This window comes from Herpailurus yagouaroundi, unplaced genomic scaffold, assembly GCF_014898765.1.
Source record: "Herpailurus yagouaroundi ecotype Mexico unplaced genomic scaffold, PumYag 29, whole genome shotgun sequence".
Lineage (NCBI taxonomy): Eukaryota > Metazoa > Chordata > Mammalia > Carnivora > Felidae > Herpailurus > Herpailurus yagouaroundi.
Window position 1 is genome coordinate 87025852 of NW_024412377.1, and position 19194 is coordinate 87045045.

The following is a 19194-nucleotide window of genomic DNA, read 5'->3' on the forward strand; positions in this document are numbered from 1 at the left end:
GCGTTAACGCTCCTTTGTGTTGCAGCTACTGAAGCCGAGATTACTCCAGCGCCTAGGTGCGGGCAGAGCAGTCGCCACTCTCTGCAGACCTGGCTGGAGGGTGCGTGCAGACTCTCCAGGCCGCGACTCGGCGCCTCCTTCCTCCTAGTTCTCCCCCACCCCATCCCCCAAACCCGCACCTCCCGAATCCCCCGCCCTCTCCGCGCTCTGCCCCTCCTCCCTTGCTGCGGGCTGACCGCTCCACACCGCCGCAGCGCCTCGCGTCTGGACGGCTTGCAGGAGGCACACACCCTTACACCCACTCGGCCAGACCGCACCCCTGCCCAGCATGTCCGCGCTGGAGTGGTACGCCCACAAGTCCCTGGGCGACGGCATCTTTTGGATTCAGGAACGCTTCTATGAGTCGGGCAACCGCGCCAACATCTGGCTGGTGCGTGGTTCCGAGCAGGATGTGGTGATCGATACGGGCCTGGGGCTGCGCAGCCTCCCGGAGTACCTGTACTCCTCCGGCCTCTTGCAGGATCACGGGGCCAAAGAGGACGCGGCGTGCCGGCCACTGCTGGCCGTGGCCACACACGTGCACTTCGACCACTCCGGCGGCCTCTACCAGTTCGACCGGGTGGCCGTGCATCACGCCGAGGCCGAGGCGCTGGCTCGCGGGGACAACTTTGAGACCGTGACCTGGCTGTCCGACAGTGAGGTGGTGCGGGCGCCCAGCCCGGGCTGGAGGGCCAGGCAGTTCCGAGTGCAGGCGGTGCAGCCCACTCTCATCCTGCAGGATGGTAATGGGCCCTCATGGGCACGCGCTCTCTTTAAGGGAAGGGATTGGGAAAAACTGTTCGAGGGATGCATGTTGCAGACGTGCGTGGCTGTAAACTGGCTTGTTTTGTCACATCGCAGAAACACCACTACTGTTTCTCCCTTCCCTGAGTAAACGCCTACTCGATCTGAGCCAAGGCCCTCGAAACCTTCCTTACCACAGACCAGTTCTGGCACTGTGTGGCAAAGCCAAGTACTCAAATGAAAGCCGGCCCCACACCCTAGTCAGATTCCTGTGTAAGGTATAGTAGTAACACTACAGAGGCTTGTGACTAGGGATTTTACATTCTTTTCCCGAACACTTGCCAGATTTCCAGGCGCTTTTATAGCGAAAAGACTTTTAAGGAATGAGTCCTCACCGAGTGCATGACAGGCTCTATGCTTTTGAGAACAGCTGACTTCATCCGCTCTCTGTCGGCGTCACTACTGGATATGAACAATTCCCACCTGTAGGTTTAGAAAGCCATTAGGGAGCAGTGGTTCTTATCTACTTGTGCATCCTTATCTTCCAGATAGATTTCTGTTCTTGATGTTGCCTCATTAGAGAAAAAGCTTGATAGTGAACATAAAAAGTAGAGAATGTGAGTCTTAACATTATGACAGATACGTGGTCTGGTTTAAAGCAAGGCCTGAGAAAGATTAATGAGGTTATTTCCGGTGATGGTGAAGTATACCGACTAATGCATGGGTAGCCTTGGGCCTCTGGCTCTGTAAAAGAAAGGATGGGGATCAGAGAGAAACTAATGGAATAAAATACAATAGAGTAGGGTCCCAGCCCTCTCAATGCCAAGCAGGCACTTAAATAATTGAGTTAATTAGCCACAATAGCAATATTTGTATATTAAATTTCCTTTTTTCTTTTTAGAATATTTTTGTTGATTTCATTTTATCTTCACAACACATTTGAAGTGAGGTGGCTGACCCCTAATTAAATGGCTTGCCTAGAGTCCACGGAGCAAGATAGTGACAAAAGCTAGGATTTGAACCAAGGCACAATAGATCAACGCATGCAGATCATAAATTCTATCCCATAAATATATCGTAATTATAAGTAGGATATGAAACCCCCTTCTCTCATTTTTATCTTGAAACCATTTTATTTTTTTAAATAATTTTTTTTCAACGTTTATTTATTTTTGGGACAGAGAGAGACAGAGCATGAACGGGGGAGGGGCAGAGAGAGAGGGAGACACAGAATCGGAAACAGGCTCCAGGCTCTGAGCCATCAGCCCAGAGCCTGACGCGGGGCTCGAACTCACGGACCGCGAGATCGTGACCTGGCTGAAGTCGGACGCTTAACAGACTGCGCCACCCAGGCGCCCCTTGAAATCATTTTAATTGCCAATTTAATTTATTAAAACATTCCTCTAGGAGATAGAAAAATCCTGTTGCTGCAGTACAATAAGCTTACTTTATGAAGGACCAATATGACAAATAATGAAATATTTTACAAAAATCAGTTTATCTTATAGATGAGATCTTGAACACTTGAAATATAAAAAATAAAAAGCAAGATTCTGTACCTCACACTCCACCCACAAAGCCTCTTCATTAAAATTTCAAATCTAAAGATTAAAAAAATAAAGAGACTGATTTAGATAGGAGTCTTATATCATCTGACAATTTAAGATGAAAGAAACATACATTTACAGTATTCTTTGTATTTCTTGATAAAAGTGATACTTCTTAGAGTTAGGATTTCCATGTAGTTGATGGGTATTAAGATTAAATTAATTGTGGCACTGAGACCAAAAAATGTTTAAATTAGTATTTAAAATACATTACAGTTGTCTGAATGAATAAATTACTTCTGATTTATTAACTTTTCCTTCTGTGCCAACAATAGGAAATCAATGGTGAAAGAACGATAAGAATTACTGTTTTATAGATGAAGAGTTCAAGCAGGCCTGAATTATCATGCCTGAGATCACATAGCCAGTTTGGAAAAGAGCTGAGACTAGAATCCAGGTTTCCTAAATCCCAGTTTATGATAGAATTATAGCATTTTGGAAATACAGGGGGCCTGCAAGCTATCTGTGTGCTGCTTTAAGCCTTTGAAGGTGTGAAAAAAAAAGCTTGATATTTACCAAACACTTAAAGCTGAGAATATTGTGTTATATCAAAAGTTGTTTTTCATTAGAAGCAGAATGCCTCATCCTCTCAAGTAGTATCTAATTTTCTCTTTTCTCAGGAATATTAATTTCCTTTCTCTTCTGAATAATGTGGCCAGCTGACTTGCTGTTATCATAATCCAGATGGCTGGAAGGAGATATAAAATATTTATATGAAAAATTCATACATGGTTACACATATACATGACGAGCCCATATCTGAACAGCATACAGCTGTTGCTTTGGTTAGAACATAAGGAGCCTGAAGTCATTAGTTTATTACATTTCATTTAGTGAATTGATGATCACCTGTCATGAGGAAGCATAAATCTGTGCTGTATGACTAACCCAAAAACTAACTTGCAAAGGAGGGACAGGGAGAGATCATCATACGGTGTATCATCTTTGATGGAAAAATAACTCCCCCTACGAATAGTGAAATAGTATCCTCCTATAAGAAGATAGATAAACCCTAGGTTAATATAGTGCCTTCTATAGTACTATTCTTAATATAGTACCATACGTCTTTTTATCTATTTTCCACAATAGTCAAATGATATGAAGTGGAGACATTTTGGCCCCTTATGTATAATTAATTTGCCCAGAGTCACCAAGATAATGACACAGTTATGACAGGCAGACTTAAGTCACTTGGGGAGGTTAAAAACAAAAAATAGACCCTAGAAAGGTAGCAGATTGAAAACTACTCCATCCGAAACCTAAGCCTGTAATAAAAGGACCTTGGTTTGTCTGTTTTAAGTATAAATCCATATTGAACTATTTTGAATGTTGATGTAAATGTAATGACTGAGTCAGCAGTTTTATCTTCTGCCAGCAATGGGGAATCAAGAGCCAATCCAGTCTGCACTGTAGGAGCTTTAAAAGGCTCGGGAATTAGCAGTAGATGGTATCTTAGTGGGGGCAAAGGAAAGATAAATAGTAAAATAAGTAGAATTGGTTGAAAGCCATTAAGAAGCTGTGAAAACTCTGGAATGTCCATGCACTTAGTTTGTTCTCTGGGGAGAATAAAGCAGAGGAGTGTTGATTAAGGGATGCCAAGTGCTACTGAGCTCAGCATTCAGTATGGAAAATAGGAGGAGTGTGTGTGTGTGTGTGTGTGTGTGTGTGTGTGTGTGTGCGCGCGCGCACGCATGCTCGTGCATACAGGTGTATATGGAAGAGAGAGAGAATGTATGTGTGTATGTGTATGTATGTTCCTTGTTAGTTTCAAGAAGGATGAGAGCCAGGTCTATACCCCGCCAAGTAGCAAACTGGAAGAATCTTACCTGGGAAATGTGACCAGCCCTAGAGGAAAAACTAAGATGCTGATCCCTAAGCAATCTTTGGCTTCGTCTGGCTACAGCACAGCCTTGATCATTAAGCCCAATGCATGTGCTTCAAGCAGCCTTTTCACCCCCCCCATTCTCAAATAGGCAACCAAGCATTATGAAAAATCCTAGAAAATGGTCTAACACGAGATCAAATACTAAAACAAATAGCATAAAGCAACTTGAGAGGGGAAGACAATCATTAATAGCATCAGGGGATAACAGAAGCTATTGCATTCAAGGTATTCAAGAGACATTAGGATGCTTTAAAAATAAGCAACAGAACAGTATGCACATGCACACACACACACACACACACACACACACACATACATGAGTTCTTGAAATTTAAAATGGTAGAAGTTTCTTGGTAGAAGAACTGAAGATAAAGTTGAAAAACTTTTTAAAAAAAGGAGAAGAAAGGTAAAATGAAAACGAGAAGAGAACCAGTAGAGGACCCGTTTGGAAAATTCAACACTGGAATAATAGAAGCACAGATAGAGTAGAGAAAATGGAAGAAAAGAAAGCATAATAGTGATAATTCAAGAAAATATCCCACAATTAAGAGATGTAAAATTTCAGATTAAAAGAGCCCACAGAGTTCCTAGCGTGATGAATGAAAACACATCCAACCCAAGGCACATTATTGTAAAATTTCAGAATACTGGAAGCAAGCTTCCAGAAATTAAAATGTCATCTATACAGATCATAATGGCTTTAGAGCTAGAAAAGAAGAGCTATGCCTTATTTGAATAAAATTTATTTCCAACTTAGAATTTTACATCCATTTCACTAACAATCAGGTTATCAAAAAAGATTGCTGTTACTTAGAAAGTTACCAAGATATAATTTTATCCTATTTACTACCTTCAAAATAAGGAAGTAAAGCAAGAGGAATATATGGAATACAGGAAACAGGAGATCAAATACAAGAAAAAGTTGAAAGGAAACATCAAGATGATGGCAAAAATGACGTTCTGACAATGATACTATGCCAGGCATAAAGAGCTCCACATTGGAGCAGTTAAGTCGTTAAGTCTTTTGGACAAGAAATATATATAAGAGTGGTGTTGGTAAGTGGAGAGTGAGGGGTAAAGAGAGCTAAAGATTCTTATATTTTATAGTGGAAGTCAACAAAATCTAAAATTTAAAAACCAAGAAATGGTAATATGTGAATGAAATCAGTATGGTATATCTAATTAGTAAATCAAGAAATATAAAAAATTTTTAGAGATAAATATATGTAGTAGAGGCAGCTACCGGAAGAAATAGCTAAAATTGTTAAAAAGTGGTTGATTCTTGGTAGCAGGATTGGAGCTAGAGTCAGAATGGGGCAAATAACTTTTTCTTAGATTTTAAGCCCTTCTGAAATATTTTGAGATGTGTACATATGTTTCTTTGATTAAAAAATGAAATAAAAACATGGGGTTACCAAGATGGGAAAGGGTATTTGGGAAGCCAAGAAAGGTCTAGTATGGCTGGAATCTAATGACAACTGGGTCAGGGTGAGGGCTTGGAAGCATAGGGTGTGTGTGTGTATTATATGCTTTTCTATGTGATATTTATTTATATATGGATATATGTCATAGGCAATTTTGAGTCTTGTAGGAGAGGTCTTATTGAAATTCTACAAGTGAGCACTATAAGCATAGGGGAGGCATTTACAAAGCTATAAGGTATTGGAAGAATCTAATACTCACCCATTATGGCCTTATCAACTGCTTACAGTTGGTATCCATTTTGATAGGTGGGCACTCACAACTTATCTGTTGCTAAATATTTTAAATACCACCTGGATATAACCAAAGATCAATAAGACTCTATCCCTGCATTGGTAATTATCCACAGCTGCTGCTGCTTCTTTTTTTTGTTTGTTTTTAGGATTCAACTTCCTTCACTTCCTTCCTTCTTTCCTTTCTATACACTTATAAAAAAATGGGTCTCCAACAGCTCTATTATTAAACCAACCTGGCTATAATTTCTTTACCTTACCTGCCAGTCATACGGTAAATGACAGTAGTTTGTGATTCTCAGAGGCACTTTAATTCTGGAACAATTATATTGTAAAGGAGTCTGGCCCGTTAAGACTGGAATGCAGAGAAAGCTGGGAGTGTCTGATTCCATCTTAACATTCTTACTGGGATTCACGACAAGACTAGGACAATCCCTGCTCCCACTCTTGGCCTCACTGATCTGTTTTGTATTGCTATATATATTTTTTCTGAAAGTTTCTACAAATGCAATCATATATGGTCTTTGTGTCTGTCTTTTTCATTTGGAATGGTGTTTTGGAGATTCGTCCATGTTGTATCTCTTATTCATTCCTTTCTATTGCTGAGAAATAATCCATTTATGGTTATAACATATTTTATATCCTCACCTGTTGAAGGAAATTTGAATCTTTCTAGTTTGAGGCTGTAATTAATAATGCTGTCATGAACATTTGCAGGTAAGTCTTGTGTGGATGCATGTTTTCCTTTCCCTTGGTAGATACCTAGGAATGGAATTCCTGGATCTTACGGTAGTGGATGTTAATTTTTAAGAAAGTGCCTGTTTTCCAAAGTAGTTATACGATTTTATATTCCCAAATGCAATGGATAAGACTTCCAGTTTCTTCAGCTCTTTGTCTACACTTGCTTTTGTCAGTCCTTTTGATTGTAGCCATTCTAGTGAGTGTGTAGTGGTATTTCATTGTGGTTTAGCATCTCCCTAATAACTAATGATGGTGAGCATATTTTCAGGTACTTATTTGCTAGTCAAGTGTCTTCTTTGTTAAAGGATCTATTAAAATCTTTTTTCCTTTTTATTTATTTAAAAAAATTTTTTTAAGTGTGTTTATTTTGAGAGAGAGAGAAGGGCAGAGAGAGAGAGGGAGAGAGAGAATCCCAAGCAGGCTCTGCAATGGCAGCACAGAGCCCAATGTGGGGCTTGAACTCAGGAACCATGAGATCATGACCTGAGCAGAAACCAAGAGTCAGACACTTAACTGACTAAGCCAACCAGGCACCCCTTCTATTTGTTTTCTAGAAACTTTCACATTTAGGTTTATGATCCATTTTGAGTTAGTTTTTGTTCATATTGTGCAGTGATGGTTGAAAGGTTCTTTTTTGCTTATTTGGATATGGATATCCAAAGTGTCCCAGTCCATTTCGTTGAGAAGACTATCTTTTTGCCCACTGAATTATCTTGGTTGACACCATTTGTCAAATCTCCTTTTGGACTCTATATTCTCTTCCATTGATTATGTCTCTCCTTTAGCCAGCACCACACTATCTTGATGATTATAACTTTATTATAATTCTTGAAATTAAGTAGTGTAAGTCCTCCAACTTTGTACCTCTTTTTCAAAATTGTTTTGGCTATTCTAGACCATTTGCATTTTCATATAACTTTTATATGAGTGAGATTTTCAATTTCTACAAAAAAATTCAAGATTTTGATTGAGATTGTATTAAATCTGCAGATGTACACCAGCCATTACTGTAGCCCCTAGCCACATGTGACTATCTAAATACAAATATAAATTAATTAGGATTGATTAAAATTAAAATTCTAGTTCCCTAGTATATTAGCCTTATTTCAAATAACCATATGTAGCTAGTGGCTACCATATTGGACAGTGTTGATACATAATACTTCATTAATCTCAGAAAGTTGTATTAGACATTGCAGCTATGGGAAAATCAAATTTAAATGCCATCTTAACAATTTTGAGGCTTCTAGTTAAAAGACATGGCATATCTCTCCTTTTGTTTAGATCTTTAATTTCTCATGATGGTGTTTTTATACCTTTCAGTATAAAGATACACATTTTTCCTAAGTATTTCATTCTTTTTGATACTATTGTGAACAAAATGGCTTTTTAAATTCACTTTATGATGTTCATTGCTAATATATAGAAATACAATTTATTTTTGTATTCTGATCTTGTACCCTTGACATTGCTAAACTTGCTTTTTTAATTCTCTAGCTTTTCCCCACATTTCTTAGGTTTTTCTATAAATAAGATCTTGTTATCTGTGAATAAAGACAGATTTACTTCTTTTCCATTCTCTGTGACTGTACTCTCTTTTTCTTGGCTTACTCCCTTGGCTAAAATCTTTAGTGTGATGTTAAATAGAAATGGTTAAGAGTAAACTTCCTTGCCTTCCTTCCATCTTAGGAGGAAAGCACTTAAGTGTTTCTACTCAGTGGTAAGTTAGCTGTAGGTTTTTCATAGATGCCCTTAATCAAGTTGACAACCTTCCCTCTACTCCTAGTTTGCTGAAAGTTTTTACCACCAGTAAGGTTTGGATTTTGTCATATGCTTTTTCTTCACCTATTGAGATGTTCATATGACGTTTCCCCTTTATTTTACTAATATAATATAGTATGTTACCTGATTTTCATAAGTCAAACCAAATTTTATTTCTGGGATAAACCCCATTTGGTCATTATCCTATTTATAAATTGTTGTATTTAGTTTGCCAATATTGATAAGCATTGATAAGGATTTTGAGACTACTTTCGTTAGGAATATTGGTTTGTAGTTTCCTTTTTTTTTTTTTTAGTTTATTTATTTATTTTGAGAGAGAGAGAGAGACAGAGTGAGTGGAGGAGGGGCAGAGAGGGGAGGGAGAGAGAGAATCTCTTAATTCACAAAACTGAGATCATGGCCTGAGCAGAAACCAAGAGTCCAACGCTTAACTTACTAAGCCATCCAGGCACCCCTGTAGTTTTATTTTTTTTTACATTGCCTTTGTCGGGCTTTTATTAGGGTAAAATTGAATTAGGAAGCTTTTCCTCTTCTTCTATATTCTGAAAGTCTATATAGATACTTTCCCTGTCTTGAGTGACTGACAGAAACCATCTTTGAGCCTGGACTTTTCTTTGTGGGGAGATTTAAATTATTAATCAATTTCTTTGTTTGATATAGGTCTACTTAGATTTTCTTTTTCTTCTTCAATCACTTTTGGTAATTTGTCTCTTTCTAGGAATTTGTTTATTTCAACTAAGTTGTCAAATTTGTTGTTCATAATATTCCCTTATCCTCTTTTTCATTTCCTTAGGATCTATAGTGATACTCCTTTCATTCCTGATTTTTGCAATTTATGTTTTCTCTAATTTTTTTGTCTAGCCAGTGGAGTTTATCATTTTTGTTGCTCTTTTCAATGAGCCACCTATTAGTTTCTTTTATTTTTTTCTATTGATATTTGCTTCTTATTTCATTTATTTCTGCTCTGGCCTTTATTTATTCCTTAACATCTTGTATTTGATTTGCTTCTTTTCCTAACTTCTTAAGATAGAAACTTTGATTTTAAACAGTTAATCCTTTACAAATAAGCATTTAAAGCAATAATTTTTTTTCTAAGTATTGTGTTACCAGCAGCCGATTAGGTGTGATATATTTTATTTTTATTTTCATTCAGTTCAAGATATTTTTTAATATAATTTATTGTCAAATTAGCTAATATACAGAGTGTAAAGTGTGCTGTTGGTTTTTGGCTTAGATTCCCGTGCTTCATTGCTTACATACAACACCCAGTGCTCATCCCAACAAGTGCCCTCCTTAATGCCCATCACCCATTTTCCCCTCTCCCCCACCATCCCATCTACCCTCAGTTTGTTCCCTGTATTTAAGAGTCTCTTATGGGTTGCCTCCCTTCCTCTCTGTTTATAACTATTTTTGTCCCCTTTTCTTTCCCCCATGGTCTTCTGTTAAGTTTCTCAAGATCCACATATGAGTGAAAACATGTGATATCTGTCCTTCTCTGCCTGACTTATTTCACTTAGCATTATACTCTCCAGTTCCAGCCACGTTGCTACAAAGGGCCAGATTTCATTCTTCCTCATTGCCAAGTAGTATTCCATTATACATATAAATCACATCTTCTTTATCCATTCATCAGTTGATGGACATTTAGGCTCTTTCTATAATTTGGCTATTGTTGAAAGTGCTGCTATAAACATTAGGGTACATGTGCCCCTATGAATCAGCACTCCTGTATCCCTTGGATAAATTCCTAGTAGTGCTATTGCTGGGTCGTAGGGTAATTCTATTTTTAGCTTTTTGAGGAACCTCCACACTGTTTTTCAGAGCAGCTGTACCAGTTTGCATTCCCACCAACAGTGCAAGAAGGTTCCTGTTTCTCCACATCCTCGCCAGCATCTGTAGTTTCCTGAGTTGTTCATTTTAGCCACTCTGACAAATGTGAGGTGGTATCTTCAGTGTGGTTTTCATTGGTATTTCCCTGATCATGAATAATGTTGAGCATAATTTCATGTGCCTGTTGGCCATCTGGATGTCTTCTTTGGATAAGTGTCTATTCATGTCTTCTGCCCATTTTGTCACTGGATTCTTTGTTTTTCTGGTGTGGAGTTTGGTAAGTTATAGATTTGGGATACTACCCTTGATTCAGTATGTCACTTGCAAATATCTTTTCCCATTCCATCAGTTGCTTTTTAGTTTTGTTGATTGTTTCCTTTGCAGTACAGAAGCTTTTTATCTTGATGAGGTCCCAATAGTTCATTTTTGGTTTTAATTCCCTTGCCTTTGGAGATGTGTTGAGCAAGAAATTGCTGTGGCTGAGGTCAAAGAAGTTTTTGCATGCTTTCTCCTCAAGGGTTTTGATGGTTTCCTGCCTCACATTTAGGTCTTTCATCCATTTTGAGTTTATTTTTGTATATGGGCAAGAAAGTGGTCTAGTTTTATTCTTCTGCATGTTGCTGTCCAGTTCTCCCAGCACCATTTGCTAAAGAGACTGTCTTTTTTCCATTGGATACTCTTTCCTACTTTGTCAAAGATTAACTGGGCATACATTTGTGGGTCCACTTCTGGAGTGTCTATTCTATTCCATTGGTCTCTGTGTCTGTTCTTGTGCCAATACCAAACTGTTGATGATTACAGCTTTGTAGTAGAGGCTAACGTCTGGGATTGTGAGGTGTCCCATTTTGGTTTTCTTCTTCAATATTACTTTGGCTATTCGGGGTCTTTTGTGGTTCCATACAAATTTTAGTGTTGTTTTTTCTAGCTTTGAGAAGAATGCCAGTGCAATTTTGATTGAGATTGCATTGAATGTGTAGATTGCTTTGGGTGGTATTGACATTTTAACAATATTTATTCTTCCAATTCATGAGCATGGAATGTCTTTCAGTTTCTTTGTATCTTCTTCAATTTCCTTCATAAGTTTTGTATAATTTTCAGCATACAGATCTTTTTTACCTCTTTGGTTAGGTTTATTCCTAGGTATTTTATGGTTCTTGCTGCAATTGTAAATGGGATCAGTTTCTTTATTTCTCTTTCTGTTGCTTCATTATTGGTGTATAAAAATGCAACAGATTTCTGTGCATTGATTTTGTACCCTGAGACTTTGCTGAATTCACGTATCAGTTCTAGCAATCTTTTGGTGGAGTCTTTCTGGTTTTCCATGTATCATGTCGTCTGCGAAAAATGAAAGTTTGGTTTCTTCTTTGCCAATTTTGATGCCTTTGATTTCCTTTTGTTGTTGGATTGCTGATGCTAGCACTTCCAACACTATTTAAACAACAGTGGTGAGAGTGGACATCCCTGTCGTGTTCCTGATCTCAGGGGGAAAGCTCAGTTTTTCCCTGTTAAGGATGATATTAGCTGTGGGCTTTTCATATATGGCTTTTACCATGTTTAAGTGTATTCCTTCTATCACAACTTTCTTGACAGTTTTTATTAAGAAAGGATACTGTGTTTTGTCAAATGATTTTTTTGCATCTGTTGACAGGATCATATGGTTCATATCCTTTCTTTTATTAATGTGATGTATCACATTGATTGATTTGTGAATATTGAACCAGCCCTGCAGCCCAGGAATGAATCCCACTTGATCATGGTGAATAATTCTTTTTTATATGCTGTTGAATTCGATTTGCTAGTATCTTGTTGAGGATTTTTGTATCCATGTTCATCAGGGATATTGACCTGTAATTCTTTTTTTGTGGGGTCTCTGGTTTGGGAATCAAGGTAGTGCTGGCTTCATAGAATGAGTCTGGAAATTTTCCTTCCATTTCTATTTTTTGGAACAGCTTGAGAAGGATAGGTATTAATTCTGCTTTAAATGTCTGGTACAATTCCCCAGGGAAGCCATCTGGCCCAAGACTCTTCTTTGTTGGGAGATTTTTGGTAACTGATTCAATTTCTTCACTAGTTATGGGTCTGTTCAAATTTTCTATTCTTTCCTCCTTGAGTTTTGGTAGTGCATGGGTGTCTAGGAATTTGTCCATTTCTTCCAGGTTGTCCAGTTTGTTGGCATATAATTTTTCATAGTATTCTCTGATAATTAGTTCAAGAGATTTTCTAATCTCCTGTGATTTCATCTTTGATCCCTAAGTTAGGTAGAAGTATGATGCTTACTTTGTGTATATTTGGCTATTTCCCATATTTATTTTTGTTATTAATTTCTAATTTAATTATATTATAGTCAAAGAACATATTTTTATGACTTTATTCCTTTCATATTTACTGAGACTTGCTTTATGGCTGTGTAGCCTGGTGAATATTCCATGTGCAGTTAAAACGAATGTGTACTTTACTGTTTTAAGATAAAGTGTTGTTTGTCACTTAGGTTAAGTTGTTTGATAGTGTTGTTCAGATCTTCTGTATTCTTACTGATTTTCTATCTACTTGTATTACAGATTACTCAGGAATATTTTAATCTCTAAGCATAATCAGTTAATTGTTTATTCTTAATTCTGTCAGTTTTTACTGAAATTTTTTTCATGAATCTTTAGTGTCTGTTTTAGGTACATGTATAATTTTTTAGTATGTTGACTTAATGTATATCCTAATAAAATGTACCTCTTTTCTCTACTAATAGTCCTTATTTTGTCTAATATTAATATAGCCACTCTAGTTCTCTTACTAATATTTATATTGCATAACTTTTTCAACCTCTGTTTGTCTTTGATCGTATAGTTCCTCTCTTGTAGACTGCATATGTATCCTGCTTTTTAAATCTAGTTTGACAATGTCTGCCTTATCCCATTCATATTCAATGTAATTATTGATATAGTTGAATTTAGGTCTGCCATTCTGTTATTTGTTTTCTATGTCTCATTTCTTATTTAGCTCTCTTTTCCTCTTTCATTGTCTTTTAGGTTTCATAAATTCCAATTATTACACTGTTTTTATTCCCCATTAACTTTTTCACTCTGTGTCTTTGATTTTTTCTGTGTATATGTGTTTGCACTAAACATAACAATATGGAACTTTTAAATTATGATGATTTACTTAAGTTAGTACTGATTTAAAACCAGTGAAACCGTAATTTTGCATTTATACCTCAATTTCCTCTCACTATCAAATAACTGGGAAGAGTGTGAGATTTTACCTGATTTGCAAATTAGCCTGCCAGGGTTTAATAGATTCTGGCAGGAGACTAAAGATAATTTATTACTCATAGCAACAACAATAGCCAGAGCATGATCATTTGTACTGATTCTTCAAGGCTTAATTTTCACAGGGTGACAAAAGAAGGGGCAAAATATAGAGTAGCATTCATGAATCGTGTCATCAGGATACTGGTACCAAGGATGTACTAAAAAATAAGTGTTGTGGTCAAATAAGTTTGAGAAATGGTATAACCCTATCTCCCTGTGTATATCTACAATGTACATTAGTATATTAAAAAGTTCTCAGAAGCCTTGCAGAAAAAAAGCTACTTAACTTTCTTTGAAGGAAGGGTTTCCAAATTATTTGACTACAGAATCTTTTCTTTTATGTATCATAACAACCTGAAAAAATAGTGTTCCACATAATTCACTTTGAAAAACACTGGTTAAGCAAACAATAGAAATGAAATATATGCAAATTAGTTTTAAATCACCATTAAGAAATACTGTATTTTTGAAATAAAAGTAAAACAAGTGTTATCCTTCCCGACCTTTTTGAAAACATTTAATGTTCTTTTCTTTTATTCTTTAAGTGATTGAAGTCAAGTATACAACATGTTTATCTGTAAATTCTGTTTCCATTTGTAGGGGATGTGATCAACCTTGGTGACAGACAGCTCACTGTTATGCACATGCCTGGTCACTCCAGGGGCAGTATTTGCTTACATGACAAAGACCGAAAGATTCTCTTCAGTGGAGACGTGGTGTATGATGGATCACTGATTGACTGGCTTCCATACAGCAGGATAAGTGACTATGTTGGAACCTGTGAACGTCTGATAGAATTAGTGGACAGAGGTCTGGTAGAGAAGGTGCTTCCTGGGCATTTCAATACCTTTGGTGCTGAAAGGCTTTTTCGATTGGCTTCTAACTATATTTCAAAAGCTGGCATATGTCACAAAGTTTCTACTTTTGCCATGCGATCTCTTGCAAGTTTAGCCTTACGTGTAACAAATTCTAGGACCTCACCCTAGTATCTACACTGATAACCTGTTTTGATTAATTCTGTAAATTCAATTCATTTTGTGCTGTTTAAAATGAGTTATAGTGAGCATTTCAAGAAATGCTTTATTAGAGACAAAAAAGGTTGAGAATGAGTAAGCCCAAAAAGGAAGCTCTTCATTAAAAATTTTTCTTTCAAATAAGAAATCATTTAAATAAGCTTATAATTTGCCAAGCTGTCATCTTGTAATATTTGTCATCTTGTAATATTCAGAAACAATGTAGAAATATATGGGGAAGTAAGGAGGCATAGTAACAGAAAGAACTATCATCCTTACTTCCCATTTCTCTTATTTTATTTCCTAGATGACCTAGAAAAAGAGGCATAAAGTTTTATGTTTATACTCCAAACTTGATATTTTAGTATATTATTTAAAGATAAAGGTTCTTGAATTTAAAATACATTAGAACTCAATACAAACATATAAATTAATATTTAGAATGACAGCTAAAACAATCCATTGGTATAGCACAGAATTTTTATGCTTCATTTATTTATTCTTAATGTAATTATAGCGTATTATATGCTGTGTAATTTTACTTACAAAGAGTACAATGAATTTTGTTTTGTTGCAAAGCTTTAAATATAAATTGCAGAGTGCTTCAGTCAAAAGCTACCACACAGTGTTGTTTGTTATTATGTGCGTGTAATATTTTCAATCATAAAAATGAAATTCAAATGTCTGTAATATAATTACAAATTGTCAGATTTCTCAAAAGGACACTGTCAGGGAAATTTGAAAATATACACATTGAAAATAATTTTTTATTATATCCTATTTTAATATTAACAGCTATTATAAACAAAATTTTTCTTGTTAAATAGCAGCTTCAGTATATGTGTCATATTTTATAATATCACAACAACTATAGAGATCTACGACATTCTGATATGAATCATTCTTTTACTTATCATAACATGCATATGTACCATGGAAGGCTTTTCAGATTAACTGCAAAATGTGCATTAGATATTGACTTAGAGTGAATTGCCTTTTTTATCCTGATTCACAACACCTATTCCTGTTCAGTATTCTTTGTCTTGAATGAAAAGAACTCTACATTTATAACGTTATAGGAAAGGTTAGCCCACTATTTTAGTGAAATGTTTGGTTTGGTGCTCTTTATAATTTATTAAAAAGCCTTTGGAATATTTCATAAAGGTTTTTTAAGCAGTTTTCTCACTGCCTTTTTATTATTTACATGTCCAAAACCAAACTGAGATAGCTTTGGAAATCAGATTGTTTAGTATTAAGAAAGTTTAGCAACTTTGATATCTGAAAAATTATAAAATTTTTCCACCCTTAACCCACCCAGGTTTATTTAGTCTTTTTTTAATTCAACACCCACACATATATCCCACATTCATACACATAGTCACATACATACATGCACAGTATTGTGCTAAACACTGTGGAAGCTTAAAAAGTCAAAGAGATGAAATCTTAGCTAGAAGGCAAACAAAACATGAATAATAATGTATGTAGGTTGAAGCTAATACAAATTACACATGAGTATCAGGGACATACATGGAGGGGTGTGGAGTTTGGTTAGGAAGAGATTCCTGGAAGAGGGGTTTTTCAGTTGTATTTGGAAAGATGATTGTTAGGTGGTCAGGGTAGGGGACAAAAAGATCCAAGAACGGGGATGGAAGCATTGCTATCCTAAGTAGGCTATTCCTTGTGACAATTTAAATTTAATTTTCAGGAATCTTAGATCCTCCAAATACCAAGTATTTAGCATGAGACAGGTGGGTTTGTGATGGTGTATATGAGTCATCTTCAGTGACAGACAAGCTGTCCTGCCACATGCCATCGAAGGAATCTACTCATATAAGGCTGTAGGTTTCAGTTGATATGCAGCATGAAGAGTATAGATTTGGTTCAGGGCAACTACAATCACTTAAGGAGCCTTAAATATAGCCATTATTTTTATATCAGTAGCACAAAAGAAAACCAAAAGTCCTTAACCATTGACCATTTTATCATACCTTAGGACTTAAAAAAAAAATCAGGGTATAGTAGGCACTAAGTTTTACTGAGAAATATTTGAACCTGATGAAGGCTTTCTTTATTTCTTAAAAGTACAGTTTTTCAAAACATGTTAGTTTTGTTTTTAAATCTCCAACTTTTTTTTGTTTTTCAAATTATACAAACACATAAGACTGTGATATTTTGCTTTTGTTTCAGTGTGAATAAATTGGGGAAAGGATCTGTCATCCATTTAGTGCTCATGCTATGCATTTTAAAATATGCATTATTCAGTTTAATCCTGGCCCCAGTGCCAAGAAGTAATTGACCAGCCAAACACAACAAAACTTTGGACAAAGCTGGTAATTGAACACAGGTCTGTCTTCCTCCCAAACTGTGCTCTTTCTCTTATATCTGCACAATAACATAAAATTGGCAAAGTGTATTTTTACTTTCCCAGATGCCACATGTGCCAAGAGTAAATCAAGTGATGTTAAGCCTAATAATAGCATATTTTAAAAGAAGCTTTAAAAAATATATTTTCACCCTGACAGTGACCCGTATTGTAACTTATGATTTTTGGAAATAATAGTATGTAAGTATAATTCAGAGTTGTCAAATGTAAGACATTTAGAAATAATTTTTATTTGTATTGTTAATAACTTAATCTTTGGAAACTCATTTTCCTTATTTGGTGTTTCCTTTTAACTAAGAAGTCTAAAACGAACAAAAATCTTGTGTTATCCTGATATAGTTGAGTAAATGATTATGTGTAGTTGTTCTTATATGAATAGTAATATGATTGTGACATGTACACATTGTCTTCTTATAATTTTCAGATAAGTGTAAGTAAAAATTTGTGTGATAAATATTAAAGTGGACATTTTATTTCAATCTCTAGTTGGTATTTTTTTCTAACAGCAAATTCCTATTTAATTTCTTATAAATATTCCCTATGTGAAGTACAGTTTTGAAAATGTATAATAAATAAGACATCAAATCCATGGACAAGAATGGAGAATCCAGAAAATGCCCATATAAATTTTTGGTAGTTATAAATATTGCATTTTAAATCAATGGATAAAAGATGAGTTATTTGGTATATATTCCAATTGTTGATGTGAGAAAAAAGGTCCCTGACAACATAAAAATAAATTCCAAATGGATTAAAGACCTAAATTTGAAAAATGGAAACACATGTGTATTGAAATTTTAAATCATGTTTAAGACATTAGGATAGGGAAGATCTTTATATAGGAAAAAAAAAAGCAAAATCATCAGAATTTCAAATGTCCTAGAATTCAGATGCCATAAAGTTAAAATGATAAATTAGAAGAAAATATTCACAAATTGTGTAACAGCAAAATTTTTTTTTTAATTTTTTTTTCAAAGTTTATTTATTTTTGGGACAGAGAGAGAGCATGAACAGGGGAGGGGCAGAGAGAGAGGGAGACACAGAATCGGAAACAGGTTCCAGGCTCTGAGCCATCAGCCCAGAGCCCGACGCGGGGCTCGAACTCACGGAGTGCGAGATCGTGACCTGGCTGAAGTCGGACGCTTAACCGACTGCGCCACCCAGGCGCCCCCCAGCAAAATTTTTTTAAACAACCAAAAAGAATGCCTACAAATCAATAAGAAAAAGGTAAACTGCTGTAAGGGTGGGAACACCTTTCTTCTCCCATCTTAGGTCCTGTGGCTGGGCCCAAGGATTACATTTACAAAAGACAAAAGGAGCATATAAATTTTATTTGATATTAAAATGTTTATGTGGATGAGGAGGGTTTTATGTATAAGAAATGAAAACCCAAAGAAGTGGATTGGCGTGAGACTTTACATACCATTTTAACAAAGAACAATAAATTGTGGAGACTGACCAGGCAAGAGAAGAGTGTTTGGACTAAGGTTAGTAAACTGTGGGAAAATGACTAGGAAATAGATGAGGGAAACTAATGAAAGACCAGGGTTATTCTAGCAGGTTTGTTCATATAGATTAATCTTGGTGTCAACCCTCTGTTTCCAGTGATAAAAATGTTCCAGTCTTCCTGATATAAGGAGGACACTTTTCTCATGGGAAATTTTATGCCCTGTTTTAGGTAGAAAGGGAACCCTTCCTATATTTGTTTTTTCTCACTTGCCTCAGGTCATTCAGTATGCCAAAGTGGTATATTTTGAGGTGTCATGTTCTAATCTCCTTTACTACCTATTACAAAAATGGGTAAATTATATGAGCAGGTTATTCACAGAAGATGAAACACAAAGGCCATTAAACATTCAGAATTATGCTGAACCTCAGTAGTAATCCGGGAAATGCAAGTTTAAGTAATAAGATAGTTTAAAACTGGGAAATTTGAGAATATGAAGTATTAGTATAAGGGTAGGTGGATATTTTCATGCTGTGCTGCTAAAAGTGTAGAGTGCTTCCAGCCATTTATGGGGTGGGAGGGTGCAATTTTGGGCTGTGATTTGGTGCATTCTGATTTTGGGTTAAGAGTGATAGACTGAGCATGTAGCTTTACCTCTGCTCCTTTCTGAAATTCAGTGAAATGACGGGAAAATCATTTTTTA

At 36.2% G+C, this 19194-nt stretch overlaps 2 protein-coding genes across 2 annotated transcripts in view; one reads left to right on the forward strand and one right to left on the reverse strand.

The window, feature by feature from the left end:
• POLR3G (RNA polymerase III subunit G) overlaps positions 1-19194 on the reverse strand; it is a 103602-nt gene that overhangs the window by 41976 nt on the left and 42432 nt on the right. The gene's annotated exons all lie outside the window — the stretch shown is intronic.
• On the forward strand, positions 128-17523 carry MBLAC2 (metallo-beta-lactamase domain containing 2). The gene is made up of 2 exons (XM_040448822.1): positions 128-782; positions 14246-17523. The coding sequence occupies exons 1-2, from the start codon at positions 329-331 to the stop codon at positions 14629-14631; spliced, it is 840 nt and encodes a 279-aa protein (XP_040304756.1). The 5' UTR covers positions 128-328; the 3' UTR covers positions 14632-17523.